General features: G+C 45.5%; 1 protein-coding gene across 1 annotated transcript in view; it reads left to right on the top strand.

Moving 5' to 3' along the window:
* TVP23A (trans-golgi network vesicle protein 23 homolog A) overlaps positions 1-23856 on the top strand; it is a 31144-nt gene that overhangs the window by 5422 nt on the left and 1866 nt on the right. Inside the window, exons 4-6 of the mRNA XM_061209855.1 lie at positions 21803-21947; positions 23031-23120; positions 23354-23482. Coding sequence (XP_061065838.1) covers positions 21803-21947; positions 23031-23120; positions 23354-23482 — 364 coding nt within the window. The remainder of the gene's footprint in view (positions 1-21802; positions 21948-23030; positions 23121-23353; positions 23483-23856) is intronic.

The following is a 23856-nucleotide window of genomic DNA, read 5'->3' as shown; positions in this document are numbered from 1 at the left end:
AAAATATACAATTCAGTGTGGTTTTTAGTCTGTTCACAAGGTTGTGCAATCATCATCACTATCTAGTTCCAGAATTTTTGATCACCCCAGATGGAAGCCCTGTACCCATTAAGCTGTCATTTCCCATTTCTCCCCTCCCCCAGCCCCTGGAAACCACTAATCTACTTTCTGTCCCTTTGAATTGGCCTATTCTGGACATTTCATGTAAATGGGATCATACAGTATGTGGCCTTGTATCTGGCTTTTTTCACTGAGCATAATGTTTGCAAGGCTCACCCACGTGTTGGCGTGAACTTCATTACTTTTTACTGCTGAATAATATTTCATTGTATGGATAGAGTACATTTTTCTTATCCTTCGTAAGTTGATGGGCATTTGAGTTGTTTCTGCTTTTTGGTTCCTGTGAATAACGCTGCTGTGAACATCCGTGTACAAGTTTATGTATGAACATATGTTTTCAGTTCTCTTGGGCATCAACCTAGAAGCAAAACTGCTTGGCCAAATGGTAACTCTGTGTTTTAGCCATGCTGTGTTACAGACCAACTTTTAGTGAGTACTCTGGGCTTCCAGCTGCCCTGGGGAGCAGGAGAAGCCTGGACTCGAGATCAGACAGACCCAGCTTTGGATCTTGGTTCCGCCATTCCCCAGCCAACTAACTGCGGCTGTGGGTTAGATTGGCAGACAGCCTCCCCAGACACAGACAGGCTTTCATATACACCTGTTTACTTGGCTCTCGAGAAGGATACGAGGCAGAGACACAGCATCTTCATCTCATCGGGGGACTCAGCTGCTTCTGCTCTGTCACTACGGGGGCTCTGCTGGGCTAGCAGCGACAAGAGCCAGAGACTGTGGGTCACCTTGAGGCATAACAGCTTCAGTTCTATTTCCTGCCAACCTTTTCTAGGATTCTATTCACCGAGGTCCAAGTCCTGCTTGCCAGCTCACAGATCCTCCAACCCAGGGGCAGTTCCACGCCACGAGCAGGCACATAGGACACTGCCATGGGAGACCCAGATCGTTCCCAGGCAGGCGGTCCTGATGTTAACCCTTCACTCACAGTGACCTTGAACAAATCAGGGCACCTCTGGATCCCCCATTTTCTCATCTGTAAAATGTGAATGATGTTAGCTTCATCATAGGGTTGTGTAAAGAGGACTCAATTGGGTGACGAATGTATGTAACGAATCCAGTGGGACCCCTGACACCTTGTATGTCCTTCATAAATGGTACTTGCTATCATAAGTGTACTTCAGTGTCTTGACTCTGTGGGCAGGGCTGGGGCAGAGGCATGTCCTCAGTTGCAACAGGACATCACACTGGGGTTGTCCCTGGAGCTGGAGACTGTCCCTCATATGGAAAGATTGGTTTATGCTTTCAAGGCACTGTCTTCACAAAATTCATTTGGACCCAAAAGTCGTGGTTTCCAATGGATTCCCACCCAAAGTAGGATGATGTCCTCTTGCCCCAGGCAGAGTTATTGGATCTGATTTTGGTCTCAGTTGTCAGGCCTGGTTTATTGGCAGGGTTTGGTCAGTGTTCCGTGGTTGGTCCTCATTTAGCACAGTGGGCATTAAATTGAGGGGAATCTCACTCTCTGGTGTCAGGTGCCACTGGGAGTCACATGTTAGTGGGGCCAGGACCCAAGGCAGAAATCACATAGGATCAAAACTGCCCCTGCAAATCCCCATCTAGCCTGTCAGGTAGAATAACATTTTGTCTTTCAGGAGGTCTCCCACCGTCCATTCATCTTCCCATGTTGGATACCAAAGCTGTTCCTCAAAATGAGCTGCAGATGAAATTGTTGGCTGCTTTTTAGGGGAAGTTAGATTGAATGAAAAACAATAGCAAACACTTACTTACCTAGCACTTACTATACGCAGGCACTGTTCTCAGTGTTTTACTCATAAAATTCATTTAAGCTGTATTACAAACCTATGAAGTCGATACTATGATTTTTATCAATTCCAAGATGAAAGAAATTGAGGGAAAGAGTTGAGGGACTGGCCCGACGTCACACAGCTGTGAAGTTGTGGGGTGGGGATTTGAACCCTTAGGTCCGGCTCTGGAGTTGCATCTTAGGTTATGCTGTGCTTAGGGGCACAGATGCTCACGCAGGGAGGGATGCTCGGGGACAGGCTCTGCCCTGGGAACGGCATTCTCAGGCCTTCCATCGTGTGCTTCCTCTGGGGAGTACTTTATATTTTCCTTGTGTACGTGAGAATGTGGAATTGCCCACTCTTTAGATCAGGCTTTCTGAACCCTCGGCACTGTGATACTTGGCGCTGGGTAATTCTTTGTGGGGGCTGTGCTGTGTATTGTAGGACTTTAGCGGCATCCCTGGACTTCACCTACTAGATGCCAGTAACACTGCCTTCTACGGTTGTGACGACCAAAGAAGACTCCAGACATTGCCAAGTGAAGTCCCCTAGGGGCAAAATTGCCCCCCGTTGAGAACCCTGATTTAGATTATTCTCTTGCTCTCTCTGGGGTCTGGATTTGGAGAAATTAAATTTGCATTTGAGGGAACTCAGAGGTCTGAGACCTCTGTGTTTGACATTGACCCAAGAGAAGCTGCTGGGGTGGGGGCCAAGGAAGGAGCGGGGCAGGTGATGGTACAGATGCACCTTGGTGGCCGTCCATTATTCCCAGAAATCAACACAGGCACATCTCTAATTGCTACACACACACACACATTGTGCTACAACACACAGATAAGAATAATTTTGGTTTTTCTTTGTTGTTAGGAAGTCTGATTGCCTTGATAAGTCTGATTGCCTCTGGACCCCTCGCCCAGACCCCTGTCCCCTCTTCCCACTCTAAAATCTATTTTTAAAATATAGAAATAATGACACATAAGCAGGTCTCACCAATGGCTGATGGTTTAAATTTAAGGAAGGTTCATGATTACCAAGGAAAATAACCCGCAGAATCAAGGAACTAGACAGATTTCAGTTCTCTTTGATCAGGGCGAGGGATTACATGTTTTGAAATTAACCCCTTACATCTCCAGCTGCTTTACTTCCCCTTATTTATATTTCTTGTTAACATGAAATTGATTGCATAAGCAGTGCCAACAATAAAGTCACCAAAGGGAGATTTCTTCTAAACTATGACCCACACAATTGGGGAAGGCATTTGGGACCAGAAGAAGACTTTGGTCAGAAGTTGGTTCCTTGATGTTCAGTATTGGAGAACAGCTGGACCGTGTGGACCTGGAGTGTTTCACTCACTCACTCATTTATTCCAGGGTTGACGCTATTGACATTTGGGGCTGGACATTCTTTGCTGTGGGGGCCCGTCCTGTGCACTGTAGGATGTTTAGCTGCATCCTTGGCCTCCACCCACTAGATGCCAGTAGCAACCCCTCCCCAAGTTGTGACAACCAAAAATGTTTCCAGACATTGCTGGTGGGGGACCCCGAATCACTTCCATTTGAGAAGCACTGATTTACTCTTTCACTCATTCATTTATTCATTAAGTCAACAAAACCTTTCAAGGACCTTTGCGTGCCAAACACTGTTCTAAGGGCCACAGAGAAAACCAGACAGGCCTGGTCCTTGCCTTCATGGAGCTGACTTTCTCCTGTCATGGAGAGACAGTGAACACATAAGCAAATATCTAAACAAAGTGACATCAGAGAGTGGTAAGTGCCATGAAAAAGGGGGCCAGGGCTGGGGGCCCCTTTAGATTCTAGGGGGGTCAGAGGAGGCCTGAGGAGATGCGTTATTTGGACTGAGACCCAAATATGGAGGAGGAGCTAGGCATGGGAAGACGCACAGGAAGAGACTTCTGGCAGAGGAAACAGCAAGTGCAAAGGCCCTGAGGTGGGAGTATATTCTAGGGATTGTTGGAACCGGGCTAGGGTGTAGGAAGTGGGATAGTAGGAGGAGGAGACATTTGGAGATTTGTTAGGGAAAGGATGTGGGGACTTTGAAAATTCTGATGGGAATTTGGAATTTTGTCTGCTTTGATGGGCAATCTTTGGAGAGATTTGAGCAGGGGAGAGGTATGATCTGATTGACACTTGAGAAAGCTGCCCGCGACTGCCAGGTGGCCTGTAGGGGAAGAACAGCAGCAGGGAGATCTGTTACGGGCTGGTGGAGGGGTCGGTGAAAGATGCTGGTGGCCCGGACTGGCTGGACTCCAGGGACACACATGGGAACTTGGCTCAAACTGGTCTTTGTCCAAATTCTGCCAGCTGCTGGGACTTCTGAGATTGGACAGAGATGGTTGAAGTCAGTGGGTTCCAGATGCAGGTTGTGGGACGTGCATTCCCAGGAGATCTCAACTTCATCAGCATCCCTCAGGAACTCAGCAAACAAAGGGCCAAAACTTTAGGGTCTCCATTCCTGAAGATTTGACTCAGTAGGTGTTGAGATGGGTGTGAAAGGCTCCTGCAGCGTGATTCTGCTCTGCTCCGAGTGACTTGGCATATTTTTCTAGGTTGTCTATTTCTGGATTAAGTAGGGAGTGTGTGTGTGTGTGTGTGTGTGTGTGTGTGTGTGTGTGTGTGTTCACCTTCATTGGAGTGGGGTTTGGTGTTGATACAAGGCTCAGCTATATATTCTGGCAAGTGATGCCGATGACATTTCCTCAGTAAAGACCAGCTCAAAAAATTCGGGTTGGAATCCAAGGAGAAAGGCCTGGGGCTGGCCCTACTCCAGCCCTAAGGAAATTCTCTTCACACAGGGGCTCAGCCTTGGGTGTTCCACGGTCAGTGACTCACTCCTCACTCATTACAGGAGTAAGGAGGCTTCCAGAATGACTCAGAAGCAGCCAGAGATCGTGTTAATGGATCCTTATGTTTTTCTGGCATTACAGTACAGATGTATCTCCCCCCTGGATAGTAAAATACTTTAGAATAGAAAGTGCAAAGGGACAGTCAACCGACTGACTCCAAGCCTCAGACATACTCTCTTGGGCCAGGGAGGTATTTTAAATGAATGTGAATTTATATTTAAAAATTGGAACAGGTCACATTAGCAATCTGACTTGCTCAGAGTAGATGAGCCACAGAGACAGAAGGCAGATCGGTGGTTGCCAGGGGCTGTGGAGAGGAAAAAATGGGGAGAAACTGCCCAATTGGTATGGGGTTTTACTTTGGAATGATGGAAATGTTTTGGAACAACAGTGTGAAGTACTAAATGCCACTGAATTCTTCACTTTAAAATGGTTAATTTTATGTGATGTGAATTTCACCTCGATACATTTTTTTGCTGTATTATTTTTAAATATTACGTTTAAATATTTAACATATTAAATATTTAAATATTTTAAAGTATTTTAAAAAATACCTTAGACCTTATTTTTTTGGAACAGTTTTAAGTTTACAGCAAAATTAAGGGGAAGGTACAGAGATTTCTCATATACCCCCCTGCCCCCCTCCCACAAATAGCCTCTCTCATTATCAACATCCCCTGCCAGAGGAAACATTTGCTACAATTGATGAACCTACATTGACACGTCATCATCACCCAAAGTCCATAGTTTACATTAGGGTTCACTCTTGGTGTTGTACCTTCTATAGGTTTGGACAAACATAATGACATGTATCCACCATCACAGTATCATACAGAAGAGTTTCACTGCTCCCCGAAAACCTGTTCACTCCCTCCCTCCACCCTAATCCCTGATCTTTTTACTGCCGCCATAGTTTTGCCTTTCCTAGAATGGCATATAGTTGGAATCATACAGTATGCAGCTTTTTCAGAGTGGCTTCTTTCACTTAGTAATATGCAATTAAATCTTTTTTTTTTTTTTTAATTTTACTGTGGATTGCTGACTTCTTGTGAATGGCTGTTAGATTTGGAAGGGTGGACCTGTCCCATCAGGGTGAGCCCCAGCTCTCACCCAACGAGCTGACTTATTTCCTACCCCAGCTCAGCCCTCTAAGTACCTGAGTTTGCAGCACCCCCAACGCCACCCCTCAAGGACAATGGGGAAGAAACATTACTCCAACAATAGCATTTCTACTACGCTTTCCAGAGGTGCAAGAAGCTTTGAGTTGGAATTTCTAATGCTGCAGTTTTCTCCGCAAACCTCTTGAAGCTGATTGAGGGTCCTGTTTGCAGTAGCCCGGCCTCGGGGGTCAGGCTGTACATGGCCATCCTAGCCCACTTACGCTGAGCCCCCGTGTGCCTGCTCATCCCCTGGCCTTTTATATGCTTCACTCTCTGCTGCCTAAATTTGTCCTTTAGATCTTAAAATATTTTTTGTGTGTGTCCAAATCCCTATTATCTTTTTAAAAAATTAAAAAAAAATTTTTATTGAAGTATAGTTGGTTTACAATGTTGTGTTAGTTTCAGGTGTACAGCAAAGTGATTCAGTTATACTATATATATGTGTGTGTGTGTGTGTGTATATATGTGTGTGTGTATATATATATGTACTTCTTCAGATTTTTTTCCCTTATAGGTTATTACAAAATATTGAGTATAGTTCCCTGTGCTATACAGTAGGTCCTTATTAGTTATCTATTTTATATATAGTAGTGTGTATATGTTAATCCCAAACTCCTAATTTAACCCTGATCTTAAAATATTTTTTAAAAATTCATTTATTTTTAATTGAGATATAATAATTCATATACCATAGCATTCACCCCTTTAAAGGCTACAACTCAGTGGCCTTTAGTATATTCCAAAGGTTGTGCAACCATCATTACTGTCTAATTCCAGAACGTTTTCATCGCCTGCAAAAGAAACCCCATGTCCTTTAGATCTTCATCCTCATCACTAAGAGCCATCCCCTACTCTGAGCTAGGTGGCCCTCCTCTCAGCCCCAAGTGCCCCCGTGTCTACCCCAGCCTGGTGGCCAGCTGTTGTGTCCACCTCTTGGGTTTGCTAAAATGTCACTAAATAGCCAAGAGCCTTATGGATACCCTGCCCTCATAACTAAAGGATTAGCACCTGGAATAGCAGGGGCAGCTGGGGGCACCCTGCACCACTGTCCATTCTGACTGGATAGTGGCCATGCCATGTTGAATATTTTGATCATGACTCTGCTTACCCCATTAATGACACCTTTCAGACTGAGTTGAAATTGCCCATTGGCACATACATACAATGGAATATTACTCAGCCATAAAAAGAAACGAAATTGAGTTATTTGTAGTGAGGTGGATGGACCTAGAGTCTGTCGTACAGAGTGAAGTAAGTCAGAAAGAGAAAAACAAATACCGTATGCTAACACATATATATGGAATCTAAAACAAAAAAAAAAGGTTCTGATGAACCTAGGGGCAGGACAGGAATAAAGACGCAGACGTAGAGAATGGACTTGAGGACACGGGGAGGGGGAAGGGTAAGCTGGGACGAAGTGAGAGAGTGGCATGGACATATATACACTACCAAATGTAAAATAGATAGCTAGTGGGAAGCAGCCACATAGCACAGGGAGATCAGCTCGGTGCTTTGTGTCCCCCTAGAGGGGTGGGATAGGGAGGGTGGAAACGCAAGAGGGAGGGGATATGGGGATATATGTATATGTATAGCTGATTCACTTTGTGATACAGCAGAAACTAACACACCATTGTAAAGCAATTATGCTCCAATAAGATGTTGAAAAAAAAAAAAAAGAAGTTGCCCATTTGCTTCTTTGCTTCCCTCCCCCGCATGCCCCCCACCCCAGTGATGTCCATGAGGGCAGGAGTTGGTGCATTTGGGTCACTGTACTTCGCTTGGATCTGGCATGGTGCTTGGTAAATAATAGGTGTTCAATAAATGTGGTGCCGTTGCTCTAGGCCCAATCTCTCAAACTGCCTTATTTCTTAAGCAATTTTGAAAATCAATTTAAAGCATCTATAATTAAGTTGACTATGAACTTAATTTTATGTTGTTGGACAATTTAAACTGCAATTTCCATTTTAGTCATCATTTTGAATATCGAATTATCCTGCAAACGATAAATACACATGCACGGCAATTACAAAACTTACTGCTTTCAGGGTGATGGGGAATTTTAGTGGTTGATGAGACCCCAGATGAAAGAATTGTAAAATATAGCAACAAAATATGTTAAATTGGAAAATAATGTTTGGAAGCAATGTCCTTAAAAGGACTTAAAAAACTTTTTACTTTGAAATAATTTCAAACTTACAGGAAAGTAGCAAGAATAGTACAAAGAACTGAGACGTGTCCTTTACCTTGATTCAGCTATTGTTAACACTTTGCCGTGTGTGTTTATTTTATGAAGTGTTTAAGAGTAAAATGCACGTATAATGCTCCCTTCCTCCTGAATCCTTCAATGTGTATTCTACGAACAGGATATTCTCTTACATAAACATAGGACAATGATTCAAAATGAGACACTTACCTAATCTTCAGTCCATATTCCCATGTCTTTTATTGTAACTTTTTTTTTGCCAGTTCAAGATCCAATTGGGATCACCCATTGCATTTAGTTATTCTTTTTTTTTTTTTTGGCCACACTGCGTGGCATGTGGTATCTTAGTTCCCCGACCAGGGATTGAACCCGCGCCCACTGCAGTGGAAGCGTGGTGTCTTAACCACTGGACTGCCAGAGAAGTCCCTGCAGTTAGTTATTCTTGAACTTTTCTCAGCCTTCTTCTGTCTTTTCGTGACATGGACAGTTTTGTGGAGTAAAGGTCAGCTATTTTGAGGAATGTACCTGAACTTGGGTCTGTCTCATATTACTCATGATTAGATCCAGGTCATGATTTTTGGCAGAAATGCTGCAGAAATGATGTTGTGTTCTAAAAGTCCTTTTTTTCAAGCTCTGTCGCTACTAAAGGTGGCCCAGATGTGGCACTTTTTTTGCCCTCCACCACCTCTTACCTGCATTTTGCTGCTCAGAGAACCCAGGCTCCTTAGAGAGGAGCCAATTCCAAATCTTGAGGCAGAAACCAGTCAGACTGCATCTGGAACATCCTTTTGTTGCCAGCAAACACAGATATTTTTTATATTTTTTAAAGTGTCACAGGCTGTTCTAAAGAAGAAAAACTAGTTTAATGAGGCTCCCACAGTGTTTGCTAAATGAATTAATATGATTTTACTCAATTCTCTCATTAAATAACCTGTAAGGCTCTTTGTTTCTAAGATGCTATCACTTTAAAAAATTTATTTTATTGACATATAGTTGATTTACAACGTTGTGTTAATTTCTGCTGTGTAGCAAAGTGATTCAGTTATACATGTATGTGTATATATATACACATTCTTTTTCATATTCTTTTCCATTATAGTTTATCACAGGATAATATTGAATATAGTTCCCTGTGCTATACAGTAGGACCTTATTGTTTATCTATTCTATGTATAATAGTTTGCATAAGATGCTATCATTTGAAGGTACACTGGTTCAGTTATAGCTCTTGGGGGTGGGGAATAAATACCATATTAATATTTGCATCCTTTAGTGGATGCATCCTGATTCCAGACACATTAAAATGGTCAAAAAAGGGACTTCCCTGGTAGTCCAGTGGTAAAGAATCCGCCTTCCAATGCAGGGGACGCGGGTTTGATCCCTGGTCAGGGAACCAAGATCCCACATGCCGCTGGGCAGCTAAGCCCGTATGCCACAACTATTGAGCTCACGCACCTCAACGAGAGAGCGTGTGTGCTGCAAACTACAGAGCCCACGTGCTCTGGAGCCCACGCGCCACAACTACAGAGCCCACGTGCCCTGGAGCCCGGCACCTCAACGAGGATCTCATGTGCTGCAACTAAGAACCGACGCAGCCAAAAAAATAAGGAAAATAAATAAATAAATATTTAAAAAAATTTTTTAAATGGTCAAAAATAAAAATGCAGGGAAAGACAGAATTCTATTTTGCAGATGAGGAAACCGATGCTCCCAAGAGCCAGATTACAGACCCAACCTCACTTAAGGGTCAGTATTTGATGACTTCAGATCCTGCCCACTTTTGAGCAGAATCTAGTAGCTAAAGCACATTAAGTAGGTGAATTCTACTCTCTGCTTCCAGTGCAAAAAAAAAAAAAAAAAAAAAGCATCTCACTCAGAGTGAGGGTGAAGACAAACAGGAATGCAGGTTTCTTACCTCCTTCAACCTCCCCGAGGTACCACCTGTTCTAAGTGCCTTCCTGCTGGCTGACTTCTGCTCTGACCTTCTGGAAAAATCAGTCCTTGGCCTCTCTGCTTTTTTCCCGCCCTCAATTAATAACTCCGAGTCTCCTGTTTAAAAGAGGTGAGTGTAACTGCAGTTGCCCTCATGATCTCCCCCCACCACCAGCTGTCTTCAAGTAAGACTGCAACCCTTCATTTTACCACCCGGATTCTTGGAGGAATCTGACTCTCCTTGCCCTTTCTGCCCTTTGAAACCACCTGACAAAACATAATGTGGATTATACAGAGTTTAAACTCTTCAACATTAGAGGCTGTATGCGTTAGCTACTGCTGTATAACAAGTTACCCCAAACTTAGCAGCTTCAGACAACAAACATTTATGATCTCACACTGTGCCTGAAGCTCAGGAAACTGGGGGCAGCTTAGCTGGGTGGTTCTGTCTCAGGGTCTCATGAGGCTGCTGTCATATTAAGGCTTGACTGGGGCAGGAGGAGCTGCTTCCAAGAGGGCTCCCTCATGTGGCTGTTGGCTGGAGGCCTCAGTTTCTTAGACATATGGACCTCTCCGTAGGGCTGCTCCCAACGTGGCAGCTGGTTTCCCCCAGGGAAAGCAAGGGAGAGAGCAAAAGAGAGTGACCAAGACAGAAGCCACAGTGTCTTTTATGACCTAATATCAGGTATGATATACAATTACTTCTAATGTGTCCTATCAGTCATGCGGACCAGCCCCAGTGATTCATTGTTGGAGGGGACTGTACAAGGGTATAAATACCAGGAGGTTGGGATCATGGGGGCCAATTCAGAGGCTGGCTACTTACAGATCTCAGCCCAAAAAAGGAACAAATGCATGTGTGTCTACAGAGTACCCACTGTACTCCAGGCCCTGATCTTAGGTAGATGTGATTATCCCCATTTTACAGGTGAGGAAACTGAACCAGAAAGGTTGAGTCACAGGTCTAAGGTCACACAGTAAGTGACAGAACTGGAGTTTGAAAGGCAGTAGTCTGCTTCCTTAAAAAAAAAATTATTAAAGAGTTCCAAATGTATACCAAATAGAATAATATAAATGAGCCCCATGTGGCCATCACACAGCTTCAGAAATGATCAACTCCTGAACAATCTTCTTTCATTTATACCCTGCCTCTCCCCCTCCCCCTGATTATTTTGAAACAAACCCCAGACATTACATCACTTCAAACATAAATATTGTGATGTTATCTCTAAAAGACAAGAATTTGTTTTTAAAAGCAAAACCACAGTAGCATTTTCTCACTTTAAAAATGGTTAACAATTCCCATGATATTTCAATCAAGAAGTATCCAGGGTCCAAATTCCCTTGATCGTCTCATGACTTTATTATTTGTTGGAACCACAATTGAATATCTTCCACATTTTGCAATTGGTGGCTGGATTTCTTAGGTCCCTTTTCATCTGTAGATTTCCCAGTCCTCTCCTGGCTCTCTCTCATTTTTTTCCCCCTTTGCAATTGATTTGTTGTTCTGTAGAGCTTCTCACAGTCTGGAAAATTGCTGATTGCAACCCTGATGTGTCCTTTAATCTTTGCCTTTGTTCCCTATGTTTCTTGAGCTTGATGAGATTCAGGTGTGATATTTTGGGGCACAGCTGACTTCAAAGGAGGGGGTGAGTTCTTCCATCAGGGGCTCCCAATGCCTGGTTGTCCTCAGCCGCTGCTCTTGAATGCATTAGGGGCTGCAGCATGGTGGCATTCTAACGCTATCATTCTGTCTCCGTTTGTAAGCCGAAGGAATCCAGAACGAGAAACTCCCCCTCTTCAAATATTTAGTCATTGCAAGATACACTTTACAGAGAAAAGACCTAATAAACGTTTGATGCTTGCTCTTCATTCTTCCGTTTTCTAGTGATGAGTTTTTTCCCCAGCATCCCTCATAAGTGACCACTGAGGGTTTTGATTAAGTATCACATGACTCACGGATTACAACATTCTTATTGCTGCTCAAGTTGTTCCATCTTTGGCCAGTGGGAGGCTCTACCCGTTGGCCTCTGAGCCTTTTGACCTGGCTCTCATGGTCTTTGACAGCTTCCTTGCAACCTGGGATGTTCCGATGTGCCAGCCTCATCAGGCTGGGATGGCCTGGAATCGCCATTTCTCCAAGGAGCCCTGGCTCCTTTGGAGAATGGAGTTTAGAAGCCACAGTCTGGGTTCGTCTCCTGTGCCAGCTCTCTGGCTCTGTGGCTAGGAAGTGCATCAAGCAGGGCTGATAGCATCTCTTAGTGGACGTATTTTGGGGATTCACTGTTGTCACCAAGCACATGTCCCTTTCAGTTGATCTGCAGTCCATCGGGGCAGCCGACAGTGGGGCAGCTATGAAACTCTGGGCTGAGATTGAGTGTGGCTGATTCTGCCCCTCAGAGCAGCTGCTTGCCCACAGGGCGCCTCCGTGCAAATCAGAAAAGATGGCCCTTCCACGGGCAGACAGTTCCCTCCAGGGCCTGAAACTGGAGAGCAGAGCATGCACGTGATTCCAGCAGCGCATCACCTGGGCAATTGCTTCTTTGCTCTGACCCTGGGGCAGTTCACTTCACCTCCCTGAGCTCCCGACTCCTCATCTGCAAAATGGCTCTCTGTCCCTTTCCAACCTCGCTTATTTTCTTTGGGCTCATTTGTCCCCAGGCGGGTGTTATGGGTTGACTTGTATCCTCCCCAAAAGAGATAATATGGACGTCCTAACCTGCAGTACCTCAAAACGTGACTTCATTTGGAAATAGGGTTTTTGCAGATGTAATTAGTTAAGATGAGGTCATCCTGGAGTGGGGTGGGCCCCTAGTCCTATATGACTGGTGTCCTTACAAAAAGATGGCCATGTGAAGACAAACATGTGGAGAAGCCCATGTGACAACGCAGGCAGAGGTTGGAGTGATGCAGCTACAAGCCAAGGAAGGCCAAGGGTGCCAGCTGTCATCAGAAGGTAGGAGAGAGTCCTGGGATAGATTATCCCCCAGAAGGAACCAACCCTGCAGACAGAGATTTTGGTGTTTGTTTCGTTTTGCTTTGTTTTTTTGAGCACAGTGAAAAGGCAGGTTTTAAGACAACATGATTTTGGTGTTTTAAGTTGCCCAGTTTGCTGTGCTTTGTTACAGCAGCCCTGGGAAATGGATACAGCCGTGACTGCTTTCCCCTGTTCGCTGCTACTCCGAGGGTGGTCCATGGACCCACAGCCTCAGGATCACCTGGGTGCTCATTAAAATGCACTCTCAGGCCCCATCCCAGACCTCCTGAATCGGCGTCTGCATTTAACAAGAGAGCCAGGTGGTTTGTATGTGGGGAAGCACTGCATTATATAATAGGAGGGTGGCGGAATGATTAGCCCCCAGGGCAAATGCACAATTATTTCTGTTCATAGTTGGTATTGAACTCTCACTGCCCACCAGGCAGTATCCCAAGCCCTTTATGTACATTATGATTCTCATGTAATCTTCCTGGCAGCTCCGTGCAGTCGGTACTTCCCGATGTGTGCACTGCACTACTCCAGGGAACACGATTCACACCGACTATGATTGAATGACGCCCCCTGGTGTTGTGCAACTCAGCAGCCCTGACTCTTATTATCCCATTTTATAGATGAGGAAACTGGGACACACAGCGAGGTTAAGTCACTTGCTCAAGGTCACACAGGTCCTCAGTGGTGGAGCTGGGATTTGAATCTGCTAATTTGTCTCTGAACTTGTACCCGGGACCCTCTACTCACAGCCCAACCCCTCTCTCTAAAGGAGAGCCGGTGAAGGCAGCGTCTTTTCTCCCGCCATTTCTTCTCTCTTTTAAATTGTAAAATACACATAGCGTCAAAGTGACGTTTTTAACCATTTTATTTTATTTATTTATTTTTTGGCTGCGTCGCGCGGCTTGTGGGATCTTAGTTCCCCGACCAGGGATCGAACCTGGGCCCTTGGCAGTGAAAGCGCTGAGTCCTAAACACTGGACCGCTGGGAAGTCCCTTAACCATTTTAAAGTGAACGATTCAATGGCATTTAGGACATTCACAATGTTATGCAACCATCATCACTATTCCATGCCAGAATATTTTTATCACCCCAAAAGGAAACCCCATAGCTATTAAGCAGTCACTCCCTGTTCCCCCAAGCCCCCGGCAACCACTATTCTGCTTTCTGTCTCTATGAACTGGCCTATTCTGGATATTTCAAGAATGGAATCCTACAATATGGGACCTTTTATGTCTGGCTTCTTTCACTTAGTATGTTTTCAAGGTTCCTCCATGTTGTCGCATGCATCAGTACTCCAATAATTTTTTTCATGTTTTTTTTTAAGCTGTGGTTAAATATGCATAGCAAAAAAATCTACCATTTTAACCATTTTCAACTCAGTGGCAATAAGTCCATTCACGCTGTTGTGTCACTGTCACCACCATCCATCTCTAGAACCCCTTCGTCACCCTAAACCGAGAACTTGTGTCCATGGAGCAATCACTCCCCATTTCCTCCTCCCACCAGCCCCCAGTAGCCTCTATTCTACTTTCTGTCTCGATGAATTTGCCTTTTCTGGGTAGCTTAGGTAAGTGGTATCATACAGTATCTGTGCTTTTGTGTCTGGCTTCTTTCCCTGAGCCTAAGGTTTTCAAGGTTCGCCCACATTGTAGCAGGTATCAGTGCTTCATTCCTTTTTATGGCTGAGTGACATCCCATTGCATGGACAGGCCATGTTTTGCTCATCTGCTTGTCCACTGATGGACGTTTGGGTGGTTTCCACCTTTCGGTGATGGTGAATGTTGCTGCTGTGGACATGCGTGTACACGTTTTTGTTTGAAGGCTTGTTTTCAGCTCTTTTGTTTTCCCATTTCTTTTGAAAACTCTGGGTCTTTAAGGAATTTGGTCCGTGGTTCCAGCAGCAGCAGCAAGGGGCAGTGCGCAGTAGCTGGGGTGGAGGTAGGGGAATTGGCCTGGGTGCCCCCAGGGGAGAGGTGAGGGTCCTTGCACAGGGCCCATCCAGGGCCGAGCGGCCAGGGGCCCGCTGACATTTTGCTGCCACGCATACCCAGCCAATAAAGTTGGGATGTCTCTCTAAAAAGAAATAAAGAACAGAAGCTAGAGGGAAGACTTAGTGACCAGAGGGAAGTCTGTTCTTTTATTCGCTTCCACACTCAAACCTCTATTGTGCTGACCTTTGAATCAAAGCTATGACGACTTAGCAATCAGCATCTGCTCAGACATCCAACAGCCTTAAACCTGCCCGTCCCGGGCCCAGATGTCAGGGGAGGAGGATGTGCTGTTGTTTGAAGCAAGAAGTTGGAGCCTGAAGGCTGACGGAGCTAATGTTGCATCTGGAGCATTCTAGAGAAGAACAGTCCAGCCCCCACGGCGCATGCCCTGGGTTAGCCAGGCCCACACGGTTTCTGAAGGCTCATAGGGTCCTCTGCTTTTTTAGTTGTGGTTTCCTTCCTTCCTGCTTTGTTCCCCGAACTGAGTTTACCTTGAAAATGGAACAAAGGAGGGCTCCTGGATGGCAGCGAGCATACAGATCACCTGGGGTCTTGTTAAAATGGAGATTCAGGCTCAGGGGGCCTGGGGTGGGGCTGCTGATCCTGCGTTTCTAACGAGCTCCAGGGCACGTGGGGAGCAGGTGGACGGGCCGAGGGCTGGGCTAGATGTGGTCTTAGCTGTCTCTCTGTCACACCTCGGGGTCCCCTTCCTCCCCCGTCTTCCTGGTGGTACGCTGCGGTTAGCAGAAGAGCCACCTGACTCTAAGTGGGTGTCGGGGCTGAAGAAATAAATAGCAGCATCCTACTTCTTTTCAACAAAAGGGAAAAACATCTAACGAAAGACATCCAAAAAGATCATCGCCTGCCGAGGCTTTTTCTCACTTTCTCCTGTTCTCAAAAATCTCGATCATGAAGGAGTCAAACAATAAATAGAGTGATATTAACCACAGCGACCTGAGGCCCTCTCTGGTCTGGCATCGTAGGTATTTTTCATCCCAGAAGCCTTGGACGTCTGAGGTTAAATGTTACTCTCCCATTTTACAGATGAGTAAACTGAGGCTCTGAGTGGTTTAGTGCCCTGTCCAGGACCATGTATGCAGCAAGGATGGAGCATGAATGTGGATCAGGGCTCTCTGGCTTTCACTGTACCCACTGTCCAGGTAGGGGCCAGAGTGGGCATTTTTACTCCACAGAGAGTGGTGGCCCTTTTTTTTGCATAGGGACTGGTAAGCCCAGACGAAAGGACCTGCTTTCTGGAATTTTCTCACACATCCAACTGTAATGGCCAATTACTCAACTGGGGATTTTTAGGTCTGAATTTTTTTTTTATTTGGACCACGGATGGCCCCCAGAATATCAATGGGCTTGTTTTTATCTGAAACGCATCTTGCCTCAATGCAAAGTTGAGGCTGCCTCTGATCATTTCTTTGTTTTCCTATTTTTTAATTCAAATTTACATAAAAGTACAGAGAACAGTGACACTGGTATTCCCTTTGCCCTGCTCAGTCATGATCAGCACGTGGCCAGCCTGTTTCATCTTCAACCCCATCCACTCCCCACCCCCGGATTATCTTGAAGCAAATTCTAGACATCATCTCAGATGCTATTTTCCTAGCAAAGTGAAGCAAGGAGAAAAGATACCATCTTTCCTCAGACCTTTGCCACAGTGAAAAGCAGAAGGCTTTGCAGAGTGTCTGAAAGAGAATTTAAAATAGGACGTCTGATGAGGAATTCAGTCTTCAAAGTATTTGAAACCAATAAAGGGCAACTTTTAAAGAGACTATTCGATCACTGCTGAATTGAGGATTAAATCAACCTTCCCCCACCCGGCCCCAAATCAAACGTGCTTTAGAAGTTTGTGGGAAGGGGGATGCATATGGTGCCTGTGGGATGCAGTCCTCCCCACGCCCACCACCGACTTTACTCTGTCTAGACAGAGCACCGCCCCCAACCTGTGTCCATTTTTTAGAGCGGTTTTAGGTTTACAGAAAAACTGAGCAAAAAGTACAGAGAATTCTCATAAGCCCCTCCCCACCACAAAGTTCCCCCTATTATTAACATCTTGCATTAGTGTCATCCATTTGTTATGATGAACCAGTACATTATTATTAACTAAAGTCCATAGTTTCCATCAGGGTTCACTCTTGGTATTGTACCTTCCACAGGCTTTGACAAATGTATAATGACATGTATCCACCATTACAGTATCATACAGACTAGTTTCACTGCCCTAAACATCCCCTGGGCTCCAAATATTCATCCTCCCTCTCCCCTAACCCCTGGCAACCACTGACCTTTTTACTATCTCTATAGCTAAGTCTTTTCCAAAATGTCATAGAGTTAGAATCATACAGTATGTAGTCTTTTCAGCCTGGCTTCTTTTACTGTGTAATATGCATTAAGGTTCCTCCATGTCTTTTCATGGCTTGGGAGCTCATTACTTTTTCGCACTGAATAATATTCCATTGTGTGGATGTACTGTGATGTATCCATTCACCTATTGAAGGACATCTTAGTTGGTTCCGATCTGGGGCAATTATGACTAAAGGTGCTAGAAACATCTGTGTGCTGGTTTTTGTGCGGACGTAAGTTTTCAACTCATTTGGGTAAATAGGAGTGCAGTTGCTGGGCTCATGTAGAAATTTTAGGGTGACTTGCAGAGATTTTTCTTTGGTCAATGGCTTCAATCAGAATTTTTATTGAGGTGTAGCATACATACAGTAAAGTGCACTAATCCTAAATGTACAGTTGGATGAATTTTTATACACATGCCCACACAGGTCAAGATGCGGAGCATCCCCAGTATTGGAAGCCCCCTTGTGCGCCTTCCCAGTTGCTGGCCCTCTACCATCCCCAGAGATAACGCTCTGAGATAATGCTCTGACCTCTAGCACAATCCATTGTTTCTGCCAGTCGGGCAGCTCCCACCCTGCAGCTTTGGAAAGGGGATTTTTTGGGGGTGCGGGTGGGGAGAAGAGGCCATTAGTGACAGTTTGCTTCATTTTGGTTTGTTTTGAATGGAGCCTAATTTTATCACCAAATTCTTCTTGCCCATCCAGAGCAGGGATTGGCACAAGTTCTGGGTAAATATTTTCGGCTTTGCCAGCGATTGAGTGAGCGTGGCTGCGTTCTAATAAAACTTTATTTACAGAAACAGGAAGTGGGCCAGATTTGGCCCTTGGGCTGGAGTTTGTGAATCCAGGGTAGAACAGTGCTTTTCCTTTGCAAAGTTCATGTCCAGGCCCCACTCCAAATCTGAATCCGCATGTCCCGGGACCAGGGCAGCGCTGCGTGCATTTTAAGGCCTCTTCCGGTAACTTTCAAGCACATTCCATGAGAACCTACTGGGTTTCCCTCCAAGGGGCGGGGGACAAGGCATGTCCTGGGCCCAGAACTGTGAAAGTGGATTTAAATTTAAACAAAAGCCCAGCTAGACCCTCCCCACCTTGACTTAGGTAATCTCATTTCTCCTTTCACCATCAGTCATTCTCTCCTCCTCCTCTTGAGATAACAGGCTTCTGCCTGGCGGGTGGAGGGAGCGTGATGGATACTGACCAGAAAATACTCCCGTTGAGGATAAGGAAGTTTCCTTGGTGAAAAGTGGAGGGGCTGGGGGAATATGGGGAGATCAGGAGTCTTGGGGGATCCCTGCACAGATGAAAAGTCAGCCCCTGGGGAGTGAGAGAGAGAAAGTTGTGGTCAGAGGGGGAATTTTACAGTTTGGCTCCTTGGAACAGTTTTGAGTGACAGTGAGACTGTCAGCTGTTCACAATGACTGAGCGTGGTGTGTGTTTCAGGCACTATATACCTGCTACCTTCACTTGATCTTTCTAATCGAATACCCTCGGCAGTGGCTCCTGTGGGCATTCCCATTTTACAGAAGTGGAGACTGAGGCGGTGAGAGGTTCCGTAGCTTAGGGACAGCCGAGGAGCTACTCAGAGGTTGGAGCCAGGATTTGGACCCTGGCAGTCAGGCACCTCTGTACTGTTTGTCTCTCAAGGGGGTGACCAGGTGGGTGCCTGGGAGGGGGGAGTTGGAAGCCGGTGGCATTGAGAGGTGGAGGTGACTGTTGGCGCGTGTGTGCTCCGTGGCTGGGGAGGTGGCAGGAGAGAAGGCTGGGGGGATGGAGGACCCCATGTCAGGGAAGGGTGGGCAGGCTCAAGCCATGGCCTTCAAAACTCTCCAAACTGGAAAGCTGATCTGAGACCACATTCGTGTTAGCGGGGGGTGGGGGGGCACAGGCTGGGCAAACTGCAGAGGTGGACAGAGTGAGGGTTTGGAGGGTTGCCCAGAGAACACCCCGCGTAAAACAGGATCAAAACAATGTTTGGAAGTATAATGGGCATCTTTTTCTACTTGCTTTGGATAATTATAACAACAGCAACAACAACAATAATAATACCTTCCATTCAAGTTAAGGAAACAGTCAACCAGGACTCAACTAAATAAATAGAACCTTCCAACAAGTGGCATTTTTCCTGCATTTTATTTCAGGAAACCACAGTCAAAAATAGAAAAACAGTGGGTGGGCAGGGGATTTATTTGAATGCATAACTTCCAGGTTTCACCCTGGATCAGTGCACACTTGGGTCTCTTGTAAACCTTTTAAGCCTGTATCGTTCTACAACAGAGGTCCCCAACCCCCAGGCCACAGACCGGTACCAGTCCGTGGCCTGTTAGGAACCAGGCCGCACAGCAGCAGGTGAGCGAGCGAAGCTTCATCTGCCGCTTGCGCCCCATCGCTCGCATTACCGCCCGAACCATTCCCCCACCCAGCACATCCCACCCCCGCCTCGTCCACGGAAAAATTGTCTTCCATGAAATCTGTCCCTGGTGCCAAAAAGGTTGGGGACCGCTGTTCTACAAAAAGGACAGAGGTCCCCAGTGAGCCTGAAGGGACTGGATTATAAGGTTCAACATGACAAATATTTGCCGAGAATCTTAATGCCAGGTGCTCTTGGGGATATAAAATTATTGAAAACATGGTCTCTGCCCTCGAAGGATGTTCAGTTATTGGAAGAGGACTCATTTATCTTGGAGTGAAGGGGGCAAAATTGTACTAAGACAATTAGTTGAAAGATCTTCAATAAGGTTTAAGGCGAAAAGGGTATAAGAGACTCCCAAGAGTCTTATCTTCTGGAACATTCCAGGTTTGGAAGTGCTATGTGATCATGTCTAATTCTTAAAGGCCAGGTACGGTCGCCAGGAGAGCTCAGCATCTGAAAGGCACAGGTGAGAACGTTCTGGAGGACAGCTGGGGTTCGGGCACAGCCCCTTCTTCCTTTGGAACATGAGGAGTAAATGCAGATGTCATTACACATCCTGCCTCTGAATCTTAGCTGATGCTCCCTTGGGCGTCAGAAGCCCACGGTTCTATAGGAGCCTCCCGGGTGCTAACCCTGACCACCTTCCTTCTCGGAAGGTCAAGCAGGCTCGTCCCCCACAGGCCTGCTGGCTACCTTTGCTCCCCCCGATGTGGCAAGCCGGCGGCTCACAGGCCAGTGTGCAACACAGCCTGTGGCATTTTGTTAACATAATGAGTGGCCTTTGTGTAAAAATCCGATTTCCCATGAAAAGTCTGGGTTTCTGGCTTCCCGTGAAGATATCGGATCTGGCACTACTAGGTGAGGTTTGCTGAGTAGAGTCGCCTGCCCTCCCTGCCCAGCAATGAACTGCCACCTGTCATGGGGCTCGCAGGGTTGCTTTTTTTTTTTTAAAGATAGTTTCTTTTTAATTGTATAGAAGTTTTTAAAAAAAATTTTTATTAGAGTATAGTTGATTTACAATGTTGTGTTAATTACTGCTGTACAGCAGTGACTCAGTTATACATATATATACATTCTTTATTTCTAATGATGATTTTTAAAAATTCTTATTATTTTATTTTTATTTTTTTGGCTGCATCGGGTCTTAGTTGCGGCGCTCGGGCTCTTCGCTGTGGTGCGCGGGCTTCTCTCTAGTTGAGGCGCGAGGGCTCGGTAGTTGGGCACGTGGGCTTAGTTGCCTCGTGGCACGTGGGGTCTTAGTTCCCCAACCAGGGATGGAACCAGTGTCCCCTGCGTTGGAAGGCAGATTCTTAACCACTGGACCACCAGGGAAGTCCCTATATACATTCTTTTTCATATTGTTTTCCATTATGGTCTATCACAGGATACTGAATCAGTTCCCTGTGCTGTACAGTAGGACTTGTTGATCCATCCTGTATATAATAGTTTGCACCTGCTAATCCCAAACTCCCAGTCCCTCCCTCCCCCACCCCCTCCTCCTCGCGCACGGCTGCTTTCTGGCTCCAGCGCTGAAATGCAGCTCCTCACAAGCGGCCGGGAGCTGGCGCCGATTGTGCACGTCGTGCTCGCTTCCCTCCATCAGGAGCACGAGGCCCCCGCTGATGTGAGGCTTCTGCACCCGTGGGCTGCACGTGGCCGCGCTGTTCAGTTACTGGCGGAATAACCCAACATTTCCCTTTGGGGAATTGGTCACTGTGGCTGCTAGGTGGGAAGGTGGTGATCACTGTCACCGACACAGTTCACTTCAAAGGTGACCCATTTTCAAAGAGGGCAAGTGATATTTGGAGTCAAATTAGGGGAAAGTACTGGATTCTTCAAGAGGGTGGGGAAAAAATGCTGGTGTGATGAGGATTGTTTCGAGCCTTCCAGGTTAGAGCTGCAGCCTGAATGAGTTTGGGTTTAAATGCACGGGGAACACGTGGGATGTGGAAACCACAGAGTGAGTTCAGCCACTGCCCTTTGGGCCCTGGAGTGAGGGGGCTCTGGGTTCTTTCCTAGGCACCCGGTGGCCACGTTTTTCCACCTGTTTTTCCGAGTAAGTGCCATCATCACCTACGTGGGCTGTGACTGGTTCAGCAGAAGCTTTGTGGGCTGTTTTGTCACCGTGCTTCTCCTCCTGTCCTTCGACTTCTGGTCTGTGAAGGTAAGGCCCCCTCACCTGTGGCGGCCTCGCTCCTGAAACACGTGGCTGCGTTTCCAGATGCTCACAGTTCTGATGTATGTGGCTGATCTGGGCTCAGAGGCACTTTGCTTTAAACTGCTGATATGCACTTAAGAATACTGAGCCGAATACTGTCACTTAAAATTAGAGAAAAAATACATTGCTTAGTTGAATAAATGGCTTCTGTCATGCTTGCAAACATATAGTATATGAGGGTGACAACTCCATAGGGCTTTGGATTTTTTGTAAATTTTACATATGACATAATATTATAAATAATATATTTTAAAATTCTATATAATATGAATATGTATGTGTGTGTGTGTGTGTCTGGGGAGTCCTTTTTTTCATGAATGAAACTTTGTTTTTAAAATTTTTATTGGAGTATAGTTGATTTACAATGTTGTGTTATGTTCTGCTGTACAGCAAAGTGAGTCAGTTATACATATACATATATCCACTCTTTTTTAGATTCTTTTCCCATATAGGTCATTATAGAATATTGAGTAGAGTTCCCTGTGCTATACAGTAGGTCCTTATTAATTATCTATTTTATATATAGTAGTGTGTCTATGTCAATCCCAATCTCCCAATTTATCCCTCCCTCCCCTTCCCCACTGGTAACCATAAGATTGTTTTCTACATCTGTGACTCTATTTCTGTTTCATTAATAAGTTCATTTGTACCACATTTTTAGATTCCACATATAAGCAATATCATATGATATTTGTCCTTCTCTTTCTGACTTACTTCACTCAGTATGACAATCTCTAGGTCCATCCATGTTGCTGCAAATGGCGTTATTTCATTCTTTTTTATGGCTGAGTAATATTCCATTTTATATATGTACATCTTCTTTGTCCATTCTTCTGTCGATGGACATTTAGGTTGCTTTTTAAGGTAAGCTTAGTTAAGAATTAGAGGCCTCAAAACTGATTTTGAGAAAGCCCCACAGTTCAGTTCCCCTCTCCTTCTCACGGTGCAAGTTTGGCATGAATTGGTGACTTTTATTCATCAATGAATGACCTGTGGCCTGCTTGGAGACGTTCTGTCCATTTTCCTCAGAATGTAACCGGACGACTCATGGTGGGCCTTCGCTGGTGGAACCAGATCGACGAAGATGGGAAAAGCCACTGGATTTTTGAAGCCAGAAAGGTACTCTCCAATACGTGTCAAGCTAGAACTGGGAAAACGGCCGTGGAAAGTTCCCATGGGTTCCTTTTGAGCTTTGTGGGATCTGATCCCCGCCGTACACAAAGCCCACTGCTGCTGGCGCTCCGTTCAGAGTCACATGTGGCAGAAGCACGTGTGACATGAACAAAAATCATAGCACACTCCTTTGCAACCATTTTCGCTAGTATTGAAATCGAATCACTTTCCCGCCACAGGTCTCTCCAAATACCGTGGCTGCCACAGAGGCGGAAGCTCGGGTCTTCTGGCTCGGCCTCATCATCTGCCCCATGATTTGGATCGTGTTCTTTTTTAGCTCCTTATTTTCCTTGAAGCTCAAGTGGCTGGTAAGGCAACATTTGCTGAAACATCTGTATAGAACCGGTGGTTGCAGGAGTGGGTTTTTGCTATTGATCGACCGATCAATCGAAACAACTTTGAGATAGAATTCACATACCAGGCAGTGCACCCGTTACTGTGTACAATTCAGAGGCTTCTAGTCTATTCACAGGGTTGTGCAACCATCACCACAATCAGTTTTAGGGTATTTTCATCACCCCAGAAGGAAACCTTGAGCCCTTCAGCCATCACCCTCCCCATACACCTGTCCCCCCAGCCCCTGCCACCCACTGATTTCTCTGTTTCTACAGATTTGGCTATTCTGGACATTTTCTGTAAAAGAATCATATAATATGTGGTCTTGTGTGACTGAGCCCTTTCA

The sequence above is a fragment of the Eubalaena glacialis genome, chromosome 13 (assembly GCF_028564815.1).
Source record: "Eubalaena glacialis isolate mEubGla1 chromosome 13, mEubGla1.1.hap2.+ XY, whole genome shotgun sequence".
NCBI lineage: Eukaryota > Metazoa > Chordata > Mammalia > Artiodactyla > Balaenidae > Eubalaena > Eubalaena glacialis.
Note: the sequence above shows the minus strand (reverse complement) of the source record. Positions and strands in the feature narration are given on the sequence as shown.